General features: G+C 39.0%; 1 protein-coding gene and 1 long non-coding RNA gene across 2 annotated transcripts; one reads left to right on the top strand and one right to left on the bottom strand.

Annotated features, from left to right (window-relative positions):
• Positions 1-413: 413 nt before the first annotated feature.
• Positions 414-9,190, bottom strand: LOC135325030 (transmembrane emp24 domain-containing protein 7). Its single transcript, XM_064502395.1, has 3 exons — positions 9,017-9,190; positions 5,828-6,073; positions 414-3,404 (listed from the first exon to the last, which is right to left on the bottom strand). The coding sequence occupies exons 1-3, from the start codon at positions 9,188-9,190 to the stop codon at positions 3,168-3,170; spliced, it is 657 nt and encodes a 218-aa protein (XP_064358465.1). The 3' UTR covers positions 414-3,167.
• Positions 9,191-9,338: 148 nt separating this feature from the next.
• LOC135325032 (uncharacterized) lies at positions 9,339-19,933 on the top strand. The gene is made up of 3 exons (XR_010386249.1): positions 9,339-9,407; positions 12,004-12,098; positions 19,402-19,933. It is a non-coding gene; the product is annotated as an uncharacterized LOC135325032 (long non-coding RNA).
• Positions 19,934-26,249: the final 6,316 nt, after the last annotated feature.

The following is a 26,249-nucleotide window of genomic DNA, read 5'->3' as shown; positions in this document are numbered from 1 at the left end:
TACATAAATCTTTCTGGTTCATCCTGTATTAACCCTATATCTACAGAATCAATGTCAACAGATGCAGCAGATTCCACATCATTCCTGGCATCGGAGGTCAAATACTTTGAATTTCACTCCAACAGGAGCAGATTTATAAATATTATTGCATGTACTGCAAAGAGCCAGTAACCACAGTATCTTGCTCAAACTTGAGTTTTTCCAGTGACCGGAAAGCACAGCTAATTGGGAACAGCAATGAACTGGTGCACTCCTCAACATACAGTGATAGAAATAATGATCAAGTGTCATACAGATTTATACTTTTGCAAGTAATGTGTTAAAATACATGTCAACTTCTCAAACTGTTATTCAAAGCTTTTTGGAAGAATAATGCTTCCCCACCAAATGTAAACAAAACAAATCAGACCACATTCATATATTAATTTTTATTTTCCCATACAATATTCACAGGGTCTGCTTTTTGTCTTATCCAAACTAAACTTTTTTTTTTTTTTTTTTTTGCAAACTAAAACAAGAACTGACATTTCAGGACATGAAAAGTTCTGTAAACATAAAACATCCAAGGAATAGCTGAAACCCAGGGCCTTTTGCAATTTAAAAACACAGCTGTATCCCATTTAATGCAGGGTGATTTAGTTGTGCATCATACCATTAAAGGAAACTATTCTTTTCATATATAAAAAGATGTGGCTTTCACCAAAAAAATCACAAAGCATTTCTTCATCCACTGCTGAAGTGTTAGCATGTGTTTATTATATCCTATTCAGTAACTTACTTTAAAAAATATATACAGCTATGTTTAAACATGTGTATTTGTGCCATGTTTTTAATAACACAAAAATAAAGGCATTTTTAATCTATTGCTGCATATTATGCAGCAAGATACCAGAGGATTGGTTCAGACACCTAACTTCAATGCAAAAGTCAAGTCCACTAAATCTCTGCAGTGGGAGTAATATTGAGTTAAACAGTCCCACTTCACACATTCAAACATTAGGAAAAAATAGAGACATGTATGTGATGGCCAACCAGTATTTGGTTTACCCCACTGTTTACCAATTTTTGACAGCACACAGAACAACTGATTTAGTTAAAAAAAAAATCATGTTTCACACCTTTAAAACAATATTTTTGTTGTGATTAGAGCTACTCACAAGTGATATTCAAACTTCAAAAGATTATAGTTGACACTATCAAAATTAAATCATGTTTTCATCCCATACTTGCACCCAAACTGTCCTATTTGCTTCATTTTTGTGTGTAATAAAGCACAAAAAATCCTCTAGATCAGTTGCTGAAACGCACAAGAACAAAGCATATAGGTACAATACAGAATATTGTGTGCAGGCACAGATTTGTGTCATAAGAAAGCACTAACTCATTCCAATTTTTGAGTGTCTAACTTTCCGGGAAGCTTGCATCCCAAAAATGGGACTGCAATATTTAAAATTCAGTACAAGATAGAAGGATACTATACATAACCTGAATTCAATATACACTAAGCTTTTTAATACCCCAGTGACCTTTTAACCTTTTTTTTTTTTTTTTTGAAGTGTTTAAATTTTTTCTTCAGTTTCTGAAAGAGCAGTTGATCAGTTCAGAGACAAGGAATACTTGTGTTTATTTTTATTTTTTTAAACTATCACAACACATTAAAGTCAGGTCATCTTAGATCAATTATTCCGAATGCCTAAGTGTATGTATACTTAATTTTTTGCTGGAAATATTACAGACAATTAAAGAGGATTTAGCATTCTTTCTCTGCTTGCTGAAAGCTAGTTTAAGTAGCATCTTTTAAATAAAGGTCAGTAACACAAAAAATGTTTTTCGCCTTAGTTAAGTTTGTGTGCACTTAAGAATTGGTCAGAGTCCATTTACTCCTGCAGAGCCATCTGAAGGAGTTTAGCCTTATTCTGACTAGCTCAATTCAAGCTACTTGTATGTACATACATTTACTACCTTCCACATCCAAATAAAACAAGACTTTACAATACATAAGCTACTGAAGACATGAGCAGTGGAAACAACGTAACTACAAATCTACCAAAAAGATACCCTGAAATATTTAAAACATTTCCTGACCACTAGCAAAAAAGAGTGGCAATTAGATGCACAAGGCCATAATGTATCAGTGCACCACACACAGGGTAATAAAATGTACAGCACTTGTGCAATGCAGTATCAATATCAAATTGGCCTCTTAACAGGAAAACAATTTAGTAAAAAGCTTTGTATGTGCCTAACAGATGCAATATAACTTTGTCCAGTGCTGGTGCTGTGTTGCTTAACAAATCAAGTTACCTCTGGTCTTAAATCTGAAAAGCAGCAGCAGCTTAAACGAGTACAGAGACTGTACAGCTTCAGTGACAAAGTTACAAGAGTCCCTATTTTATTGCATTTTTTAAAATAAACTTGGAGATTTGGATTTTTGAATACAGAAAGTGGATTTCCTGAGTAGTCTCAGTTTACAATTTGTTCAGTAAAACAAACATTGTAAAAGAGGAAATACAATATATTTTAATGTAGAAGAATGTGTGTTTAAGCAAATGCACTCACTTATAAAATTTAGCAAGTTTTGAAGGTGGAGACTTACCAGGTTGGTGGAGAATTTGCACCATGATGTAGTGTCAAGCTTGCAATAGTTTTACAAATAAGCAAAGAATACCATTGGATTTTTTTTTTGTTACAGCAAATCAAAACAGTGCAATAAAACATTCTGCAACTACAGTTCATCACATTTGCTTGTTTATAATCCAATACATTCAGCCTGAAAATTAAAATTGAATCAGTTTTTCATATGTATTGTCTTTCATATCAGACACTAGATTATTGGGTTCTTTTAAAGCATTATACCGCACACAGGTAATCTTACTGGTAAAGTCAAACTCAGTTTGGATTAAAATCAGTAGAAATAAAGAAAGGCTGGTCACTCCCAGATATTTAATACAAGCATCAGAAAACACTAACTTAATGTTTTCTTTATACTTCAAATTGGGAGTTCCTTCTATATTTTAGGGGTCATGTTTTGTGATTTTAATGGATGAGGAGGGGTAGACACATTTAAATGTTGCACATATTTAGTTCCTCTGTACCTACAATTAATTGGAGAACAGTAATTTTACAGATGAATAGCACACAATGACCTGAAGCATTATCACTGCCAGTTATGATCCAACACGGGTTGTGGTGGTTCTTTTATCTGAGAAGAAGCTTTTGAGGAGAAATACCTGCCCAATACTAACTACAAGAAGAATGATTGCTTCTCCTATTGACCAATAGGCTACTCTTGTGTTTAAATCCTCTGCTCTGCTGCGGCCTTGTGCTTCTCTCAACCGGAAATGAGTCTGATAATCGATGACTGACTTCAAAGCTTCATGAATTGAAACACAGGCAGACTCCATCTAGAGAAGTAAACAAATACACAGCTCTGAATAAAGAATCCTTCTAACACTTCATCTGTCAAGTTTTGTGGCTTGATATTGAAAACTAGGATTCACGTAACTTTACAGACTAAAGATTAGCTCAGTCTGCTGTCAGACTGAAATATTAAAAATTTTAACTTTATTAATCAAATTCCACACACGAATGATGACTTAAGCACAGAAGCTTGTAAAACTGCAGCTCCAATAAAAAGTGATGCACTAAGAACCACAATGAAATTTAAATTCACATATGTTTGCATTCAAAAGGGAACAAACTGTATTGAAATATATCAGTGATCCCCCATTTGTTACAGCTTGTTTGGCTAGTATATGTAGAATTAAATCTCTTTCCAGATTTGGGTAGCTACTAAGTAATTTATCATTAAGATATGCATAGTGAAATACACAAGCATGTAATGTATAAAGTACAATGATCTTCACACATAATTCTCACTTAAACTCAAGTTTTACAAAATCCTGAAGTCTAGTCTATGGACATCAACATGTTCCTTTGGCACGAAACTCTGTTAGTCACATATTACGTAAAAAGTGATTAGAGAAAGGACAATTCTGACATCTTTTAGTGTTCCTGGATGTTCCCTGCCACATTCATACAATAAATGCTTAAGAAAAAATTGTCCAACCCCTTTTGTCATCTCTCATAAGAATCATATTTCATTTTCTAAACTGAAAGAGTCTTAACCTTTTCAATCTCTACATACTCCTGGCTTTCCAAGCCCTAGATCATTTTTCACAAACTTCTTCCATTTTTAGTTTATCCTCTAAGTCAGTACCCATCACTGCCTGTGATTAGAATACGAAATTAATGACTATCTTCAAAATACTGAAGTTTTAACCAGTTACAGTTAGTTATGTCTTAAAAGCAGTATTTCCTGAAAAGCCAATGTCTGGCACTCTAATAAGGTGTCTCAGTCACTTATATCTGTGCCAGATCTGCTTTTCAAGTTGATGGCTTTCAAGGAAGGTGTTTGAACAAGTCTAAGACATCCTTCCGAACAAAATTCAGGAAGAGATTTCATGCATTAAGTTCTGCCACCGATCTCATCAATAAATTAGAGCCATCCTACTCTGCAACAGGAATCTTAAAGATGAAGTCAGTCTGGTTTCAGGGATTTACCTTTTACAGTCCCTGTGAAAGTCTGCCTCAAATTTGGCCACACTACAAGCCTAGAGAAAAGTGCAGTGAGCACCTGCTTAGAAAAGATACATTATACTACCTCTTCCCCAAAGGGCTTGTGTGTGCTGTGTATGAAACAACCCACTGATAAACTTGATTTTTCTTGTATCTTTTCCCATAGCCCAGGAAGGGCTGCAAACATGCTAGATATAGAAACTGCACCTGTGTTCTCAGAACTCCCTCTACCAGGGTCAGGGTAGCAAAAAACCCACCAACCAACCAAAAAAAGACATCTCTTCCCCCCCCCCCCCCCCCAAAACATAAAAAAAAACAAAAACACCATACAACAAAACACAGAATGAAGACTAAAGAAAGGACAATAAGATGGGGAGCTAAGGAATTGGGAACCAAAAGACAAAAAGCATGGAAGAAAAGTGACAGGAACAAAGAGGTAAGATCTGTAATTGAATTCACAGCAGATCACATACTTATTACAAATCTTAGCTACTGCAGACTTATATGGCGTAAATTCAAGTGAGCAAAAGTTGATGGATATTTAGGAAGCAGCATTTTTACCTTCGAGTCCAAACTAGTAAAATAGTGGCCATGCCCAGCATTTTTAAATGGTTCTTTAAAATGAGGTTTGGTGAAAGTTATAAAGTAAAAAACATTAATAAGAACTCATGGAACAAGTGTTCCAATGGAAGTTTTGATGGATTTAGTTTAGCCAGAAGTAGGGCAAAACTGTAAAATCCTGAAGAAAGAGGAGAACATTAGGAGAGTAAGTCTGGACTAAGAATAATGCTTGGACACTTGGTGTCTTATAAAAGACAGTAAGCTAGAAACCAGCTAAGTATGACTGATTTTGTTCATTTAGGTTTTACTTTGATAGAATTTTCTTCCAATTTTCTCCAAAGTTCAGAAATTTGAAAAGCCTGATCCATTAATAGCTTACACTTTGTAAAATCCACACTTCCACAGACACAGAACCATAGCATGAAAAGGTAGTTCCCTTAAAAAAAGGATATACTGGCCTAGACTAAGTTACTAATCCTTGTTTTCTCTTAAACACTTGGCAATTCCTTCTCAGCAATGCGTTCTATAAATCCTACCTTTAGGACAACATTCATTTTTAGTAACTCAGGTTATTTTAAAGAAGCTCCAACCCATTAATTTTCAGAAGTGATATAGATATCTAGTGCAGCTGAATTGGAAAAATATTCACTCCACCTAACAGTTGCAGTCAAACACAATAGCATTCTACCTGGGTAAGCGCAGTTACTCTGTTTTCACTAGGAAACAGTGGAGGATCTTCTCCAACTTGGAAATCGAAGTACACAGTTTTGTGTGTGAAAGTAGAGAATTCATTGCTGAAGCAGAATTTGTATGTTCCGTTTCTGGATGCTGTAAACGTGAAACTATCATATTGCTTCTTCATCTCTTTGTACAATACAATGCCATCAGGATCTTCCAACCGACAGTCAACATCATAATGACCTCCAGTGATCACCTGAAAAAAAAAAAACCCCAAGAAATTGTCTTTTTAACAGAACAGACATTTACACATTTAATCTCAGAAGTATGATTTGTCAAGTGGTACTTCAAGATATCTTGATCTGAAAAATGTTTTAAAATATAATGTATTAATTTTAAATCCTTCCAATGCAAGTTTGCAAAAATCATTCTCTTACAGAAGACGCATAGTTCAGATTTTATTTTATTTTTTTTTTAAATTCAGGACATGTAATGTCAGCTACTTTTTTAAACAGTTTACAAGAAAGATTTTAGTTACTTTGGTTTAGATACTGGTACTACACCAGTGGCTACAGTAGACGAAACTTGACAAGGCAAAGACATAACTGTAATGAATCAACCATTCACTATACCCACAAGCCCATCCATGGAATTGATTCAGCAAACTGAGATCACTAAAATGCAATGAAACAAATCCCATCTGCACAGCCCAATGGGCGTTGCATAACTAGCCTATTAGGTCAAGCTGCTTTATGCTGCAGGAATGGCTTACGCCCAGTAGAACAGGTATTACAACCTGGCTCGTTTTCATATGCGTATGTCAACAGTGTCATTCTAGAGGGTCTGCTGCCTCACTCATGTACAATTAATGACTACTTCTTTCCAACACCAGTACATTCAGATAACACCTACAAGTGATTTGAGATTGTTTCACCTATTTTCAGGCTTTGAGTAGTGTTGGTTTATAGCACATTGTTCTACAAAATCAGACCAGTACTCCTAGCTCCAAGGCAAGACCCATTGGCAGTTCACAATTTGCTATTCTGATGACTCTCAGGCTAGTAGTTTTAAGTTTAATCCTTGCTCCCGATTTCTTGCCTTTAAGATAAAGTGTCCTGAAGGAGGAAGAGACATGCATCCACAGGCATGGCCCTTTATGCATGTAGAGAAGTCTGCTAAACTAGAGAAGTTTTACCTCCATTTGAAATATCTGAGTATCTATTTGAATATATAATCCTATAAAATTTTATTCAGAGCTGCAGAGAACCAAAAACTGCCCTTTAGATAAGCACTTGACATAATATAGTTTAAAGTATCTATCTAGGTATCAAGTTCTAAGTGTCCAGGTCACAAGTGATATCTTCATTTTTTTTCCCCAGAAATGTGATAAGATAGAAAGGGCAAATGAGTTTAACTGCTTCTCCAATGCATTATCATCAGGTAGAAACACTGCTTATTACAGCTCCTCTGAACAACCCATTACAAGGCTCTGCTTTCATACTCCTACCACTTCAGCCTTTTAGACTTTAATCAATCATATTTGGGTTTCCTACCCTGGATGTCTGCACCTAGTTGGGTTTTTCTCTTGTGTATTTCATACAGAAATGATTATCTGGTTGCAAGCAAGAACAAAGGCATAAATTTTTCTATAACTAAATAATGGCTCATCTTTGATGTTTAACCTCAAATTTGACAGGGATGGGCTCTTGACCACTTATATAAAATTTATTCACATATGGCACAGACCCTGAAAGGGTCAGTTTACATACGCATGAGAAAGACTTGCTTAAAAGTTCTCCTAGTATTCCTTCCCACTGAGCTTGCTTGAGCCTCCACTCTGCTCTTCTTTCTGACATAGCACCTAAGGACACTGCCCTTCAGTCTACCAGTAGTAGAACAAAATAGACTTTTTTTAAAACAATAGTCCTGCTCTTTTGAGTTAAAACCACCAATGAAAGTGAGAATAGCAGGCTTCTGTCCTGCAATCTCCAATGACATCCAGTTCAAAACAGGTGGGAAAAGTACTGCACAGAAGAGACTTTAAGAAAAACCAAGAAGGAACAGGCAAGGACAAGAAACCTGGGATCTGAGAAACAGGAGAGTAGAAAAAAGTTCTAACAAAGAACCAAAACATGTACAACAGAGCACAAGGGCTGATATTGGTGGGAATGAAATTATTCCTGAAAACACTAAAGGTGGGACAGGAGCTAGTAAAGAAAGAAATATGGGACTTGAAAGAGAAAAGTCAGTCCATTAAAGCACACAGCCTCTCAAGAGCCCTCAAAGATCAGCGTGATTTCCATTGACAAGAATGACTTCTCTTTAGTGCTGCAACTGCACCACTTGCTGTCAAGGACTTCACCAACTGTAGCAACAGACTTGAAGCCTCCAACCCCACTGATAAACTCCAGAGGCAACCAAACCACCTGGGCTATTATTTGCTTTTTAAACATCAGAAAGCTGCACACCACTATCACTATGGCAGCAGCTTCAACACATTAGAGACTGGGAGAATCAAGAAAAGCTAGGCAACCTCACTTAACACACACATTAGCCATAGCTTTCAAGTATATTTTAACTCCTTGCCTATTTTAGTATCTGCGAGACACCTATTCCAAGGAGCTCCCACAGGAACTGACTCCTGTCCCAAGTCTGGGACACTTAGCTAGTAATTAACTACCCATTCAATCACCTTCTCACTGCTTGCTGCGTGGCCCCACTCAAACCCCGCTCTGAGTTGAGAAGCGTTAGCTCCTTATGTTGCATGGTGCTCATCACACAAACGCTTCACAAGCCACAACAAAATCACTCCCACTGCACCTATTTGGCCGGGGCACTTTAAGTATTCTCCTTATTCTGCAGACGGGACACTGCGTCAGTCACCGTGGCCGAGGCAAAGTAACACCAGTTTCTGCGGCTACCTTTGCACACCCTGCTTAGTTCCGGATTAAGCGCGTGCCCTTCCCGAAATACTCGGCAGTCTGTACGGCCTCCTCAGATGAGCGGGACACCAAGCAGCACCCTCAGCCGCCGCTAACCCCTCAGCGCGGCGGGGGGAGACGAGCCGAAGAGCTCCGCGGAGCCGGGAGCGCCCCCCGCCGCCACAAGCGGCGCCACCGGGGCGGAGAGGGCCCCGCTGCGGCGAGGCGCCCGGAGGCGACGCCCGGAGGCGGCGGCGGGGCCCGGCGGGCCGCGGTACCTGGAACTCGAGGGTGCACTTGGTGCCCTGGGCGATCTCCTCGTAGAAGCACTGCTTGGCGTTGTCGGGCAGCTCGAAGGTGATCTCGGAGGCGCGGGCGGCGCAGGCCGCCAGCAGCAGCGGCAGCGCCAGCCGCCCCCAGGGCGCCGCGGCGCCGCGGCCCCGCAGCGGCATCTCTGGCGCGGGCGGGCGGCTGGGCCGAGCGGCGGCGGAGGCCGAGCCGGGGAAGGGCGGCCCCGCGTCGGGACCCGGCGGCGCCCGGTTCGCGCGGAGGGCGGCGGAGGCGGCACCGGCCGGCGGCGGCGTGGCGGAGGGACGGAGAGGGGGGAGCGCGCCGCGCACCCGGAAGCGCCCAGAGCGCCGCGCGCCGCCCGCCCGGAAGCGCTTCCGGGTGAGCTCCCATGATTTTGTAGACGTGGTGTTCCGCGTGGAAGGGGCGGGGCCCCGCGGCCCGGGGGGCCGGGTTGGCGCCGTGCTGCCCGCCCCGCCTCGCCCCGCCCCGCCCGCGCGCCGCGCGTGTTCGCTGCCTGGCAACGGTTGCTAGGGAGCGCGGCGGCCCGGCGAGCCGGTGCGTGCCGGGGGGAGGTGTGAAACTGCCGCTTTATCCCCGCGGGCGGCGGGCGGACCCCTCCGGGTTTACGTGCTGCCCCGCATAACCTGCTTTGTTTAGGTCTTTCCCCGCTGCGACTCCCAGATTGGGAAGGTTTAAATATCATAACGTTCAGTCACGTTGTATCAGAGAGAAAAAGAAGGCGGCTTGGCTCTGCCCGGCACAAGGACACAGCCGCCGCCGCGCGCTGCCAAGCTGCTCGGGCCGCACGGCGAAGTCGTGGCGGCTTGGCCGAACGCTCACACAAGTCTCCGGAGAGTTTCCCTCTCTGTCATAGCTGTCCTGCAGGGCACAGTCCGGTCCACCCGCCACATGGAGACTTCTGGCTCTATGTCAGCACACTTACCAAGGGCTTAAACTATTTTCCTGGAAAATAGGAGGTTTGTTTTCAAATTCCCATGAGGCATGATTGAGAGCTAAGGCAGTGGACTCTCCAAATGCAAGTGCAAAATGTCTTAAATACTCTGTCTCCCAGCTATTGGATACACAGAGTTGGAGTTGTTCCACTATATATATATGTCATTAAACATTCTTTGCTCCAGACAGACAAGATGCAAGAACAGAATTAAATTCTCCTGCCTAAAACACTCACACTGGCTGCAGGAATATCAGCTTTAAGTTCTGCTCCAGTAAATATTCAGTTATTTTTACAAAGTAAAACAGCTTCAGAAGAAGAAATCAAAGAAGACCCCCATCAGTATACTCATTTTCAGTTCCTGGTGTAAATCAGGCAGAGTTGGGAAACAGGAAAACTGATTTCCGATCTCCCAAGTGAGGGAATGAACCTGAAAGGGAGTGGAGCTTAAATCGATGACTACAAGTTTGCTAAAACCTGTATGCCCATGCTGACTGTTCCCAGTCACCTTCTTCTCCTTCGTATGGCCAGATACATGTTTCAGGAAACCTGGCTCCATGATTTTTCTGAGCCGCTGAAGTGAAGGTGACCAGCTCGTAGTTGCCCACATTGCCCTTTCAGGCCATTTCCTTAAAGCCTTGCTAAATAGAGGCAAAATCAAGCTCATCTAAGAAATGATGCTTGGATGCTTGTCATCACAGAACCCAACACCAAGCAGGTGGAAAAGATGCATGATAAAAGGAAAATAATCCTGCAGAGTAAGGAGCAGGCAAGAAGAATATTTTGTGGAGCCAGAATAATCCTGCAGAATAAGCAAAACCAGAACATATTTTGATCCCCAAAATAAGTTGTCAAGAGCAGAAGAGATCATTTCCTTTCTTCTGGGGAGGGCACAAAGGAGCATAACTCGTCAACTGTGAGTGAAGAAGGATGGGGAAGAAAGAAGATAACCTACTTTGGTTCTGGCTTCCCTCACAACGAGCTCTCAAGCCTGATCACCTTGACTCTGGTGACTAAGGACCACCAAGGACCGTAGCCATCAGTGCTAAATATATGGCATCAGCTCCACTGTAGTGTATGCTCACAGTTTATTTAGGATAAGTTTTTTAAGGACTAATTGTTTTGTGTATGTGGTGATAATGAATGATAGTGATTAAGAACGAACCATTAGCAGTGTGTATTTTTTATGAACATCAGTCCAGTAAAGTGTTGTTTTAAAGTCTGAGACTGGCTTGGTTTGTCAGTCTCCTAAATGCTCCCATCACATCTCCAAATCACTAGATGATAGACAGATCAATATATTCATCTGCAATACCAAGGATCTGACCTTTCCCCCTTTACATATGCCTTTATACTTGCTGATTTCATTACCATTTTCCTTGAGTTAGCCAGTTAATCACTGATAAGACTTACAAGGAATAACACAAATTATTCAGAAAGAACACTCTCCAGATTACTGATGCTACTGTTACTGTTATCAAATCCTTCCTGATATCCATTGTTCTATCTCTATGTAACCATTCTGTTTCCAAAATAATAAAATTTTACCTATCACTATCATGATTCAACTTACTGTGCAAAGAGTATTAGAATGTCAATTAGAAGATGAATAAATATCTTTTAGAGAGAGTCATATGATGAATTTTTGTTTCCTACTGAGCAGTCTGCCTAATTAGGGTGAGACTGAGTTTCATGTGTTATTCAGCATAGTTCTTCCTTGACAGAATGTTTTTCTCTCTTTTTCTCTCCTAAGACAGAATATTTGCAGGAGGAATTCTGAATTCCAACCTACATCAAGCATATGTGCATAGCTAGATAATTTTGTTAGTGTGTGGTTTTTTTCACTTTGTGTGGAAAGTTAGAACATAGTTCTCAAAGACTAGAAAAAAAATTATTCATTTTGCTGTTAGATTAGTTTGGCTTCAATTTTTAAATGTATAGTGTCACTTTCTGTCTGTGAAAAATTCTGTCAAACAGCAAGCATTTCTTGCATGGGCATTAATTAAAACGTGCTTTCCCCAGGAATGCTAATGAATGATGGTGGTACGAGCAGTTCATGAACACATGGAAGCCGGAGCGAAAAGACTGAAGAAAACTGCAAAGTAGAGGAGAATCAGGTGTGTGTATTTCTTCTTCTCTGTGTAGTAGCTGAGGCAAATTTCAAATCTTTTCTCCTGAGGTGGTTAGCAGAGACAAGCTTTTGCCATTATTAGAGACTGTTTTTAGGGGTATAATTACAGGCAGATAAAAATGAGGTCTTTTCACTGAAATAACATTTCCTTTTGTTAGAGTAGTAAAAGAGAAAAAACTGTTTTCACCTTTACAGTCTTTCAACATGCAACCCTCCCTACTGAGGATTTTGATAGATGTTTTCATAAGATTCCGTAGTCTGTATGAACATCATACCTTTCTAGAAATCTAGTTGCGTATTACAGTTAAAAATCCACTTCACCATCATCACTTAACTCTCACTTAAAGTACATTCCACATACATTAGTATGTTTTACTAAAAAGTACCATATCTTGCTGCTCTGCTCAGACTCAACCTAACATGGTATAGCTTCATTTTAAGTACTTCAGCTTTAAAAATCTTTACTTTGGGCTTTGACCAGTTTGACATCAACATATAGCTGATATCCAACTACTTTCAATTCTTATTTACTTGCCAGTACATTGGTCAGGTTTTTTTAGATAAAAATGACTGAAATAAGCAGTTCAGGTGATAAGACAAAGTCATCTTCACTTTCACTGTACTTCATACCTGAAGAGCTGGTCCTGAACAACTTTGGCAACTGTAAAAAACTCAAAGGGTAGTCAAATATATTTACTATTCACACAGTTTCAGCTCTATGTGAATTCTGCTAAGTCATGCTGTGGAGGAAAAAATCACCAGACCTTAAAATCACTTGAGTTTATCCTTTCTTTTATGGTTCAGTGCATTTTTTAACCTCTGTTCCCATGTTTTCAAATCTGCAGTCCACAAGAAATGAGTTTATGTCTAAAAAGTCAGTGCTCTACTGTCTGTGCTCATAATAGTTGAACAAAAACCCCCAAATACCCCAAGGAAATGAAACCAAATTTAAATAAATGTTTTCGATAAAAAACAAATTTAGCTAAACACAAAATTAATCATTTACTGTATTTCCACACATACAGCCTCACAGAGGACGAGGTACAGAGCTCTGTCATTGCAAGGAATAGGCCATTAAAGAATCAGAAACAAAGAGATTATGGGAAAAACTGTGATCTTTGTTACCTGCTCAAACATACCATGTGCACTGTTGCAGAATCACAAGTCTTTTTTGTTAACAACAAGAACATGTGGGTCTATACTCATGAAAACATAGTGGTTTGATTTTCAACTTTTTTTAAACTATATTTGTAAGTAAAAAATTCAAATGACTTAGAATTTTTGTTTAAAAATGGCATTTTTCCATGTTCTTTTCCTTTTAAGACAAATAAGTGAAATACACGATTGGAAATGTTGCAAAACATTTTTACATTTCATAAATATGCTTCCACCCTGCTACGACAAACGTCCAGATATGCCCAGAGCAGAGCTAAGCTGTGAGCTCAGCAAGCCACTGTCAGGAGCTCAGTTTTGTGTTGTCTCCGCTAACCAAATTGCAGGGTTCGATGCACTAATTTCTTTCCAAATTCTGCTAAATTTGCATGTTCACATGTTCAGACATATGCAGACAAGATGCCTTTTCTTTATCTGCTTTCTATTGTTTCTTTAATACACAAGAGGGAGCTGTTGTTTACAAAACTTTCCAATGCTCATTTTTTTGCTGAAAGTATATCCTGTGCTTCAGCTTTCCTCAGCCTCAAATTGGCTCTTTTAATTGAGTGATAAATGGATATTGCAAACTTAAAAAACACTGACAGTCTTGGTCATACATAATGTAGACATAGAGCTCAGAAATTACATCTATAGGCTAAGAATTCTACAGTGCCGGTGCCTAATGCCTGCGACCTACACAGTGGTCAGGCTTCCAGTTACTAGTGAAATCCAGATGCCACTTTAGGTACCAGGACTCCCTGTATAGCATATAGGAATCTCCAAGAGCGAGATTCACAAACACCAGCATCCTGAGCAGAGAGCTGCAAAAGCTATTCAATAAGAAATGTAGAAAAGAGAGTGCACGAACATCCAGGACAAACGTGGCTTGCTCTAGGTCGTAAAAAACAATTTGTCTCTGAATCACATTGACAACTCTCAGGCCTCTCCAGGGGATAAGTACGCTTTTCACAGTATGTAGTGCTAGGATGAGGTGGTGGGGACCGTTCCCACTAATTCAGTTTCTTCAGGATTGGAAGGCTCAGGATGTGAGAAAGGCAGGTTCAAGCCCCCACTCTAGCTGAGTTTGGACTTCAACGGATTGTGTGAAGGGGAGAGATGAGTGGGGTGGACTGATCAAACTTAGAGGAAGACAGAGAATGTAAGCTTGGCTGCACTGAAGCACTCTTTTCAACTATATATAGTTAGTCTAATAAAAGATGTCATTCTCTCCACAAAAATTGTTTTGATTAAATTGTTTAAGCAATATTGTGGCTACATAAGTAATAAACAGGTTTTAAAAGACCAATAACACCTTTATACAAAAATAATTATATATCTTTTTTTCTTTTCTGTTACATACCTAAACACTTCTTTGCCATTGATAGATATTTGTACTCAGCTTGTAGTTAAGTGCTGAAGAATGAAGATGTTGGTCTGTTACTTTCTGTCATGTTATTGCTTATAGGGAGCAGTAACAAACAAAGCCTTTAACATGACCCTCTCTCTAATAAATGTGCTACTGTTACATTTCCTGATGGAAGCAACACAGAATTTCATGTATGTGATAAGGATACCCATCTGGTATACTATCTGGATACCCAACTGTAGTCTGTTGATTCAAAAAACATCTGTCTTCATTTGGGGTAAAAGAGCAGTGGGTATTGAATTTAAAAGAGGGTTTATGTAAGCATTAATGTCCTAGGTATTCTAAGCCAAAAGGGAGCTTCCACATTTAATCTCAGACACAGCAACAGAGTTTTTAGTATATTGTGAAACAAAATTATCAGTTATGCTGTGAATCAGCTGGCATTTTGTTTTATGACTTTCCTCATTTATTTTGTATGCTTTGTTGCTTTTAAGATATTTGGCTGGTACATTCAGGTATTCTTTAAGAATATATAAACTTCAGGAAAAGCAATAAACCAAATAGGAGTCCAAGCCTCGTACATGTGGCAAATTATAACAGATGAAATCTAGACAAAGATTAGCCATTAAATAGAGCTGAGAAAAATACATGTAGCAGTGTGAAGAGGAGAGAACAGAATGTGTAGCTTCGAGTGGAATAATAATGAGGAAAAAGATTAAGAGGAAAAGCAAGCGGCTTAGGTGGGACTGAAAATAAGAACAAAAAAGCCACCACCTAGGAGGTCATAGCTGTAAAATGCCTATCCATTCTGTAGAATGGGATACAAACACATGAATTTGCATTTTGGGACTTATGTCATACAAGTAGAGGAAGAAACACAAGACCTCTTAGTAGTACTCATTCTTCCCTTTTTAACTGCAAAAGAAATGAAAGGTCTATAAAGTGTATATTGTAGTAAAAGTCACACATATACAATATTCATACGATTCACTGAAGCATGCAACAAAAATATGTAGCAGGTGAGGACTAGTTAAAAATACTCAGAACTTGGGTGCTAGGTGATGACAACTTCTAAGGAATAGACAGGAGGGATTGTCTACTATTGTCACTAAGAAAATAGGAGAAGAATGTGCTTCAATAGTTACACCAAATGTCTCACAAACACATTAGAGGGATGTGAGCATGTCAGAAATCTTAATCCTAATAAGCATCTCGGTTTGTAGATGTGCTCAAAGACACAGTCTTCTGGAAGTGAAAAGGACAGGGGAAGTGGAAAAGCAGCAGAGAAACCCCCCAAATTATTTGGACTCTACAAAATGATGGGTGACATGCTGACTAGTTTAGAGCACAGAACAATCTTGGATTTCATATGATTAAATCATGGTTGTGACAGAAGATAAGCCATAGAATCATATGTCTTCCTTTTTGAGAAAGAAAAGAGACAAGGCAAAATATGATGAAAAGGACTTCTGCAGCAAGTTTATATATGCATACCATTTTTTTCAGCCATTTGTGTAAAAAGAGAGTAAGGATGAGTAGGAAAGCAGTACAAGAAAACGGTGTCTCTGACTTGTTATAAAACTAGTGCACACCAAGAAATACATATATATGTGCCCAGCCTAAGAATGATCTACTGTGCGTCTAAATCTAAAGCCTAATCTGACGGAAGTCTCAGAGACTATGCTAGTACGAGACTGATAATGTAGACTCTCAGCTGGGAACATGTTCTTTCAGAAAATGGTTTCTTTTCTACAAACTAGCTCACACAAGAAGTCTCTAAAAAAGAAGCAGACCACAGAAGCACAGAGCTTGCTCAGTGCAGATTGCTCAAGACTGGGCTGGAAGCCTGGTGTCAAAACTGAACAAAAGCCTGTCTGCTTCAGGAGAATTTATTTCCAGTAATCTCTGTTCAACAACAGAAAAGTTCTGCCACATGAGGCACAGCAAGAGGAAGAAGAGAGCTCAAGAGGAAATTCAGCCCTGTACCTATTCTTGCCTTATGTCTCTATGTTGTCGTTGTTACAAACTAGTGAGGACTTTGCTATTTAGATTGTAGGGATGCATTTGCAAAAATGATAGAAAGCATCATTATCACAACCTGAAAGTCTGGACGCTGATGTGGGTAGTTCTAGTGATAAAGAGAGTAGGCAGCTTCTTTCATTTACTGATACACAATATGCTCTTTACATCTGTATTACATCTGTACATTTTTAATATTCTAGAGGTTGCAAAAAGTTGTAGAACATGAGAAAAAAAATACTCTCCTTTCTTCCTAGAATAGTAAGTGTGTCATCTGTTTGCATTCCTATAGCAACTTTGGGCATGGACAAGTGATAAAAATAAAACTGAGGCTATGAGTAATACTTTTTATGAGAGGAAGTTTAGAAAGGGGGGAGAGAACCTTTACAAAATAATTGGATTTTTTTTCCCTGTCTATACATCCTTTTCTTTTTTAAAACCTATACATAACTTCTCTGTAGATTATCACTTGCTGTTGGCTATTCCTAGCTTTCTGTGTGTGTCAAATAAAGGATTTTCATCCTCCTTGTCTTCATCTGTTTGGAACATTAGCCATAAATTGAGCAGAAGAGAAATCTAGCATGGCTGTCTTCAACAAGGCTTTTCTATTTCATCAATGTTACGCAGAGAGTAGAAGAAACTCTCTTCAGTTCTGACTAATCTATCCAAGAACATAAAGGAATACAAGTAGGAAAAAAACCATTCAATTTTGCTCTCTAGAAATAACTAATTATTTCACTGTGAGTTCAGTTCTTCCACGTCCAAAAGGATCACATACTTCAGTTCAGAGGTATCCAAAGTTTACCATGGATCAATATATCATACCTCTAATGCAGCTGCCTGATCATCTGTACTCCTGCCTGCAGGTCACTCAGCTTGGAGCATCAAATTCTGTCCTCAATTATTTCTACAGCAGGATTTTACGAACTTTTACAACTCAGCAAATTTCTTAGAGAGTAAAAAAAGTGAACCAATTAAGTGGACAGAGTATCATTGCAGGCAAAAATTATATCCCTGAATATGAAGTCAGTCTGAGAGTAGGGAAGTCATGAAAATAAAGGTGTTCTATATATTTTTTTCCATATGGGTATGTTTTGAGTTGTGTATTTATGCAATTAGTTATTTGCCACACTGATTAAAATAGGAAACATATGCAGTTATATAATGGAACACATTGTATGGTTGTAATTGCTAAGTCATTTAACACCTCTGCAAAGGGAATGCAAAATGGAGCAGGTTTGTACTTGCTTTGCAAAGTGGAAATAGTAACAAAAGATACAGGGCTCTTGGGAAATAGATGTAATCAGAAACTGTGAGTTTGGACAAAGGTGGGTCCTGCATTGCTTGTTTGTTATAAAATTAAGCAGTTGTGAGCAGTGATGTTATACGCTACTGTTCCTAAAGAAGATCTCTCTGAATTCATGCTAAACACACTATTATGTGTACTTTTAATGTTAAGAAAATATTCCCCTCCATCCCCAACCCCCCAAAAAACAAAGAGAGAGAAAGAACCAATATCTTTTTGGACAACAGAAATCATTAGTTCAGCTAGAAAACAGGGTGTGTATTTGCTTTAATGAAAAAAACAGGTAAGTTCTCTTGTTCCTAGACTCACTCACTTAAGCAAACTTGTTAAATTTTTCCCCTTTGAAGAGATGCATTTCAAAGGAAGATATAGTTGAATATGTAAGGTTAACACTTACCTTTCTGAAATTTCCCAATAGCTTGGCTAGATCATTTGGCTACCCTTCCAATGTATCAAGTGTAGGGCCTCTGAGTTTTAGTTGCTGTCTTTCCTGAAATGATGCTCTTCTGTCCTTTTGACATATATTTTGCACTTACTGTTCCATACATAGCAAAGACATACAAGGGTTTTTTTTTCAGAACTTTAAAAGCTTTGTTTACCTCCTTTTTAAGGCTCATTCAGGTAAATCAGTAGAGATGCTCAATTCAGGAAAAGCGATAGTGCTGAAATGGAATATGAAGGCTATCTAATATCCTATATTTTGGAAAACTCGGTGAAAAGGAAACAATAATTCAGAAAGCTGTGGGTGAAATTCAGACTGTAAACAAAGTCAGTGGCAAAATTCCCATTGACACCCTTAGGCCACGTTTTCTCCCAAAATAGGCAGCAGGTAACTGAGAAATAATGACTTCCTGCATTCACTGCAGTAACAAAGCAGTACTTACAGCATTTCAGAGACAGATTGGAGCACAGCACTGAAATTCAGGTTAGTTAAGAGCTTTAACTGAAACTTGGATTTTATCTGCTTAACAAACAAAGGGTCACATGTACTATAGCTGTGCCTTTGCCAGTCAATTAAGGTCAAAGAAAATGCCTTTGTAGTGTTTTAGATTAGACCACTTACTTTCTACTTATGGAAATAGGTAAGTAATACATATATAAAATAAAAGAGGATTATTTTCCTTTCTTCTCTTCTGATTTTAACAGAAAGTTAAATTATAAATGTGTATTGAGGCACTACAATCAGTCAAAGAACTACTAGTTTTATTTGCTCTCTAATGCCATTCTCCTGATACCACTCCCTCATCATGGAGGTCTATTCACGTAATGGAGTAAGTGTATCAGCCAAGTTAAATGCAATGGAATCAGCTGTATCTGATATGAGATTTACATTATTCACTTTTCCTAAAGTAATCTGTAGGTGAAGAAGAATACTAGGTTTCCTCTTTGTATTTTATTTATACTTTTTGTTGCATGGAGAGAAGCTCCAATTTTGTTTCACTTCAGGAATTTAGATGCTGTGGATCCTGAACATGAAGAACCAAAGAAATAGTGACTCCACATCCGAGAAGAGTAAAAATTGATTTATGAAGAGGAAGAATAATCTTTGTTATGTTACTTAAAATCTGGTTACAGTGTTTTTTTACTAATTGTTATTTATCTTCAATAACAAGTTATCATAATGAAAATAAAGTTTTTATGGAGGATTTATTAAGATTGCATCCTACCTAGGAACTCATGAGGATATCCTTTTTTCTCCCAGTAATTATCGAACAAGCTCCCAAGTCAAGAGTTTTATATCTTAGACTTTTCAAGGTAGAATAACAGTCAGTCTTCCATATCCATCCAAAACCTCTCTGGCAATTAATTTTTCAGACCTCCTCTGCATATCATACAAATGCAATATTGTCAGACGGGCATCACCTTCCAGCACTTCCTCTGTACCTAACACATCCACACAAAAACAGCCTTCCAAATTGCTGGTGGTTGGGTCAACAGTCATTTTTCCCTGTTAAAATTCTCCAATTTGTTTCCAAGCAAACACTGTGCTCTAGCACACAAAGCATGCATTTATGCTGATTAAACACTTTATTATACACTTTGGTTTTATCAGCAGGGTGTGCATAATCAGGCGTACTGACTCAAATACAGAAGCATAGATTGGTTTACTCAGTTAAAAGCTTTGATATGGCAACTTCTAGAGGTTATAGGCAGGGCTAAAGGAATCCATAGTGCTTATGGATCCTGGTTTACTTTTAGTATGCTAAGAGTAGGCTGAAATTTCTTCATTGGCTCTAGTAGAGATTTTAGTTCCTGAGAGGCAAAGGTATTTTTTTCCTCCTCCTAACTTTGCTTTTTGGCATGTTCATACGACCTTCCCTTGCTACTGCAACACGAATATGCTTCTAAATAATCATTATACCACATGCAACTATAAAATTTACAAGCATCACTGACTATCTTAATTCAAGACCAAGCAATAGCTGCAGGCTGAAGGAGCTTCAGTGAGACATACTCAGAAAAGAAATCCTGTCCTTATTCAAGGGTACTAAGAGTTCCCCAGTAGATTAACCCTGGCTTTCAGATTTCATTCATTTCAGTGGATAGATAAAGCCAAAAGAGGTAGTCATCAAAAAGTGTACTTATATTTTTTGAACAGTCCTTTAGGATGTGCTTGCTACTCTAAGAACTGGAAATAGTCAAAATACTGTATTCTGTCCAAAGAACTCCTGCAAAGGTAATATGAAATTTTTATGACCATTAACTTGCAATCAGTGATTTAGCTATAATCCTCAAAATTACTGATCAACCATTTTCACCCAGTCAGCTCTTTGCTGGGAAGCAAAATGAGGAAAACAAGAGATGGTTGCGTGATTGAGAATGAACAAACAACTTCTTATCATTGTAAAACTGAAGTGTGCAACTGCGCAAGCAAAATAGCTTTTTATATTCTGGTTGTACCATTTACCATTTGCTATTTTATTGTTAAATTCTGTCTTATTATTTCTATTTTTCTCCTTTCTGTTGCCTTAAAAAACAAAATGATTATCTCCCTGCCCAATTTTTTTAAAGCATATGTCACATTCCCGGGTGTTACAAGAAATTTGAGCATACAGATTGGTTTACTCAGGTGTTTTGGCTAACAAAGGTCAAGAGGATTGGGTTATAAATATGTAAATCATTAATTGTAGTATGTGTTCCTTTTACTGTGCTGCCGAGATTTGCACGGGAGAACAGAGATTAAATGTTTCCCTATAGGCTGCTGTTATTTTCTTGATACGTTAGTTATCTTTGCCTTGGTGCAAGAAGGCATCTGCTCTGTTATATTGGTTGCTGCTGTCAGCCATGTGAACATTCACAAGCAATACTGTTATGCTAAGTTTTTCATGATTAGAGTTCTTGCTTATCCCAGAGAACAGAGCTTTGGTTTAAAGTGCTATTACATTAAATGTGGACAAGGTGTCAATAGAAAAAGTAGAGCATAAGATGAGAATATGGGGAAAGGGTAAGAAAAAGGTGAGACTGTAGAGAGAAAGATGGTAAGAGATGCTATGGCAGGGAGCTTTTTTAAAAATGTGACACTCAAAGAAAACCACGTAATGTTTTGGCAGGTGCTTCAATACACATATGTATTTTTAGAACAGCAAGAGACTTTAACCAGATTTGGGAGCTCAGAGCCTCAGGTGACTTATCCCACGGTGTTTCTTATCACATGAGCAGTCCCACTGAGTTCAGTGGGAATGTTTCTATGCTTAAAGTGAAGTCTGTGATTTAGTAATTACATATTGAGTATGCAGCAGATAAAAGCCTATGTTCCAAAAATGTGCTTGCAGTTATGGGTCTAACCCTCTGCTGTACCAGTGTGGTACCCTCTGTGGCTAGACATACGTTGTGAGGTAGAAAACAGGGTATCTAGAGTAGATCCCAGATTGCGAAGCTCTGCAACTTTCCAAATTGTTGCAGCTAGTCACTGCGAGCCTTCATACAATGTTAACAAGGGTCAGGCTCGGGATATCACTGGCAGGGCAATATTGCACTCGGACTTAACCATGCTCAATTTTGAGTGATAGCTTGGACATATTCTGGGGCCCTAAGAAAGCGCAGGCTGTCCCCCTCTGAACAGCTGTGGAGCTTGGACTGAGGCAGCCTGCTGGTGGGGGCCTCAGTGGTTACAATATGCAGAGGCAAATTACCAGAGGCAAATGTGGTCTTAAGAGCAGGCTTGAACTGTATTGAACCGTTATTACAGATGTATCCAGGACATGCAACACTTGATGCATGTGCTTCCCATTGCAGAAGAGGGGATCTTCATCAACAGCTACCACTGCAGAAGAAACATTTAGTATGCGAGATGCTTTCTTAACCAGCCACTGAGGCTAGTGCTAAAGAAATAATACTTGGAGAGGTGAGCAATGAAAGCTTATAGAAGGGACAAAAATTGCCAATATCTAGTTTTGCAAAAGGATGTGTAAAAGGCCAGTAGTTAGTAGAGCTGTACTAATGTTTTGGCATCCAAATGCCACTAGCAACCTTTGACTTTATGCCAGTTCAGCACTGGGTGTGAAACTTCTGGCAGCTTGCCGAGACTTTCTAGGTCTGGAGGGAGAGCGAGGGAGAGAGAGAGTGTCAGTGCAGACTTGAGTATGCAGAAGATTTTATAAATTTCATTCTGTTTCTCTTTTCAACTTACAAGTAATCATTTGTGTCTTATGGAGACTACGGATGATCTAACTTGCAAGGTTCGGGTTAGGGCCCAAACCAGATCCCCCCATTTTTAAAAGGTAGTATTTAGAAGTGTCAAACTATATTTCATCCTCCCTTTATACAAAAGTTATTGACAAGAAAGGAAAGACATTATCTGCTTTTATTTTTAGGAAGTTTAGTGAACTATCCTTCTAGCTTGAAACACTGAGCTTTCTTGTTAATAGGCAGGATTTTTTTAAAGCCTTCCCCTCCGCCAGAATATCAGAACTGCTTGGAGTATTTGCAAACAAATGGTCACAGCTCCTAAGAAATTAGAAAAAGTAAAACTTTAAGGATCTTTGGTGTTTGCATAAAAAAGACGCTGTGCCATCGTGCTTAACCTGATACTTTGACTTCAGCAATTTTAGGTTCAAGGAGTGCTTTTCCTATTCAGTGAGATAATTTTCTCTGTGCTTGCAGGGGTGAGGTGACCTGAAGTCAGATGAAATTATTATATACATGTGTTTGATGTATGATATAAAATCAGAAGTCCTCTCTTGACTTGTTTTTAAAAGTTAATAGTTAAAGTTAAAAAACTTAATAGGAGAAAAAAAATATTTGAAATTCTGGTAACTGTGGAATTTACTCAGCAATCTTTCATCTGTCCACTGTTCAAGGCAGTAGTCTTCCTTTCACTCAGAACTGTGTGTGGAAGGAGAACATGTATCCTAAGGTAGGGAAGGCTGTAGCTGACAGCATCACTGCTGCAGACTTTTTCTGCAGAAAGTCCTGTCAGGTAGAGGGAGTGAGCTAGGAGGAGCAGCTGCCCAGAATCTGCATGGTTAGCAAAGGCAAAACCTGCTAGCCTTGAGTCATCAGCACGCAAAAGGATTCCACTGACTTTTTCCTTCTCTGTTTATTCTATTATATATATGTGCTCACTTCTGCGCTTGTAGTACCGGCTTTTATTGCCATCTGCATTCGTATTCCCCTATAGTCAGCATAACCTGTATATTTGCTGCTCTGATTATTCCAATATTACTTTAAAAATGCCAAACATGACTACTGCTTCAAAGCAGGGATACTGCAGGAAGATCTCGTGGCAACTTCTACAGGCATTACTGAGAGCAGTAGTGTATCTACAGTCCTCCAATATACATGCCTATTTTTTCCCACACTGACTTGGAGAAGGAGACAGAGTAGATGGGACATTCATTTCTCCATGCTGGCAAACCCTATATACCCTGTTTTGTACTACTTGCACTATTTTGTTCCCCTGCATGTCGTGAATAGGGCCAACAAATGGAGTTATTTTTTTAAGCTCCGGTGAACTTTACTAAGATACTCAGAAACTGCGTCAGAAGTTTTAAATAGTCTCTCTCACGGGTCCAACTCTATGGCACCATAATTTCTTGTCTTAATAGAGGCACTGACAGCATGCCTAGTGACAGTTCTAGTTCTATATCACCATCAGAGTGTGTGACATATTAACTTTCAAGCAGCCTGAAGGTTTTATTTGCTGTCACAGATCTCTTTAAATATTGACCTCTTCAAATATTAAACATTCTAGACAAACACTCCAGAATTAGTGATGCAGAGATTGCAAAATAAATTACTGTTTAAACCATGGAATGTGCAACATGACAGTTCAGACCGGTTATCAGGGCCACCTCTAACTACACTCTGGAAAGTGCTCTCACCATCTGTGATATTGGTGGTAAGAGTAGTTTCAGACCAGACTTATTTCAGGAAGTACTATCATCAAATAAGCATACTGATGAATTTTGCTTTAATGACTCCCAATCTCTTGTTGTCCTCCAATTTGTGGAGTTACTACTTCGTGAAAAATAAAGTGTCCTTGGTCCCCAAATATATAAGCGTATAACTCAAAACATTTAAAAGTTCAGTAGTAAGGCTCATGTCTTCTTAATTTTCTTCCCCAGGTAAGAATTTCTTGGCCAGATCTTCAGCTGTTGAAATCACTTTGGCATTTGTGTCTATATTGCCTTGGGGACCTTGTTCAAGTTTGGTTTCAAGTTCTTTGAGGCAAACACCTTGCATGAAGAAGGGAGTGCAAATTCTACGCCCTCTCCACTTTAAGTTTTCCTGCCAGATCTGTCTCCTTCTCACTCTACTTAAAAAATAAGAAACAGCTGTTCTCTGGCAAGCCTCAGAAGAGTGTAAACACTGCAGTAGATATATGCTGTACACCGGATGCTTTTTACTTCAGCTCAGATATAATCCCTTTGCAAGCAAGCTTAGCTCTAATCAGGTAAGACTTTTAACAAGAGAAGAACTCACAAGACCACATGCAAGTTGTGGATTTACTGCAAGATGTACAACTGATGACCTGTGTTGTCAAGGACAGAGCAACAAACCATGTGTCTGCGTTACATTTTAGGTGAGATTAGCAGGGCAATTTTGAAGCAAATCTCCTGATCATTCCCACATACCATGCTATGTTTCACACTGCAGAGAGGTCTTGAAGCATACAAACTGGTTTACCTGCAGATAACACCAAACCAGAAGATGTGTCCCTGGAATGCCCCGAAGGTGCTCCAACCGCTAATGGATTTTTAGTTCACAGATCAGTCCAGAATTGGTCTGAAATAAAACACACTAAAATTAATATATTGTGAAATATCCGGTGCTCAGCACCAAATGTTTCGCTCTACAGATACACTCCTACTGGACTGCCCTACATGCCAATGTATACATAGCGCAAATGAGCCTCTTGGCTGGTTTGAACTAAACCTTCGCTCCTGATATTCAGTTACTGTCCATTAGATTTTCAACTGGAAACCTCCTTTGATAGGTGTTGACCAATTCATAAACAAACAAACAAATTAAAAAAGGAATAAATGGCCTCTGATTTAGAACAGAAACACCCTCTTTCTAATTCTTTTTTCTTCTGCTACTGCAAAGCATGTGAGGGAAGTGCTGAGAGCCAGGGCTTCCAGCCCCTGGCAGGATTAAGGCTGAGATGATATAGGACGCTTTACTGACTTTAGTGGACAAATAACTGCACATCCCAGATGACTATCTGGACAAATACTGTTTTACCATAGGCACTACAAATTCAGAACTTAGGGGTAGATTTTAATGACTATACTGAGAGTACTATGCCAGGGCAAGTAAGATCTACCCAGCTATTTTCTGCCCTTCGTTCCAAGCCTCAAGCTTTACTATATTAATAAGGACTGGCTTGAAAGATCCCTGGTGCTAAAGGCAAAAGCAACAGGAAACAACAGTTTTATTCCTCACAGACCCGCAGAACTTGAGCCAAAAGCCTTCGCTTTAGGCTTTTCTTTGGGTCCTAGATGTCTCTGTACATATCCCTCCGTCTATCCACATGCATATATTCTCAGCTCAAGCAATATTTAGAAATTACTTCTGCCTCAAATGTTTGCATGCATTTCCTCCTGTTTGAGCAATCTTATGTTTAGTAGCCTTTTACATCTGCTTTAAATTAAGAAATATTCATGTTCTTAGGTTTATACCTCCCAATTTTAAGAAGGTTTTTCCCAGCCTGTATTCTGACTAGCAGTGTTCCCCTCAGCAGAAGTTTCAGGCTAGTTATCTCCACCTTAAGATTCATATTCCTATCTTAAATTTTCACATTTTTAAATTAAAATTGGCATGCTGAAAAAACTTGGCTACCTGGGAGAATT

This window comes from Dromaius novaehollandiae, chromosome Z (assembly GCF_036370855.1).
Source record: "Dromaius novaehollandiae isolate bDroNov1 chromosome Z, bDroNov1.hap1, whole genome shotgun sequence".
In the NCBI taxonomy this organism is placed as follows: domain Eukaryota; kingdom Metazoa; phylum Chordata; class Aves; order Casuariiformes; family Dromaiidae; genus Dromaius; species Dromaius novaehollandiae.
Note: the sequence above shows the minus strand (reverse complement) of the source record. Positions and strands in the feature narration are given on the sequence as shown.

What these genes read in the sequence shown, in the direction of transcription:
- LOC135325030 (XM_064502395.1), bottom strand. Translation starts at nt 9,190, where the DNA reads ATGCCGCTGCGGGGCCGCGGCGCCGCGGCGCCCTGGGGGCGGCTGGCG. An exon ending in AGTGCACCCTCGAGTTCCAG is followed by an intron (nt 6,074 to 9,016) that starts GTACCGCGGCCC and finishes TTTTTTTTTCAG; the next exon opens with GTGATCACTGGAGGTCATTA. An exon ending in GAGTAACTGCGCTTACCCAG is followed by an intron (nt 3,405 to 5,827) that starts GTAGAATGCTAT and finishes TTACTTCTCTAG; the next exon opens with ATGGAGTCTGCCTGTGTTTC.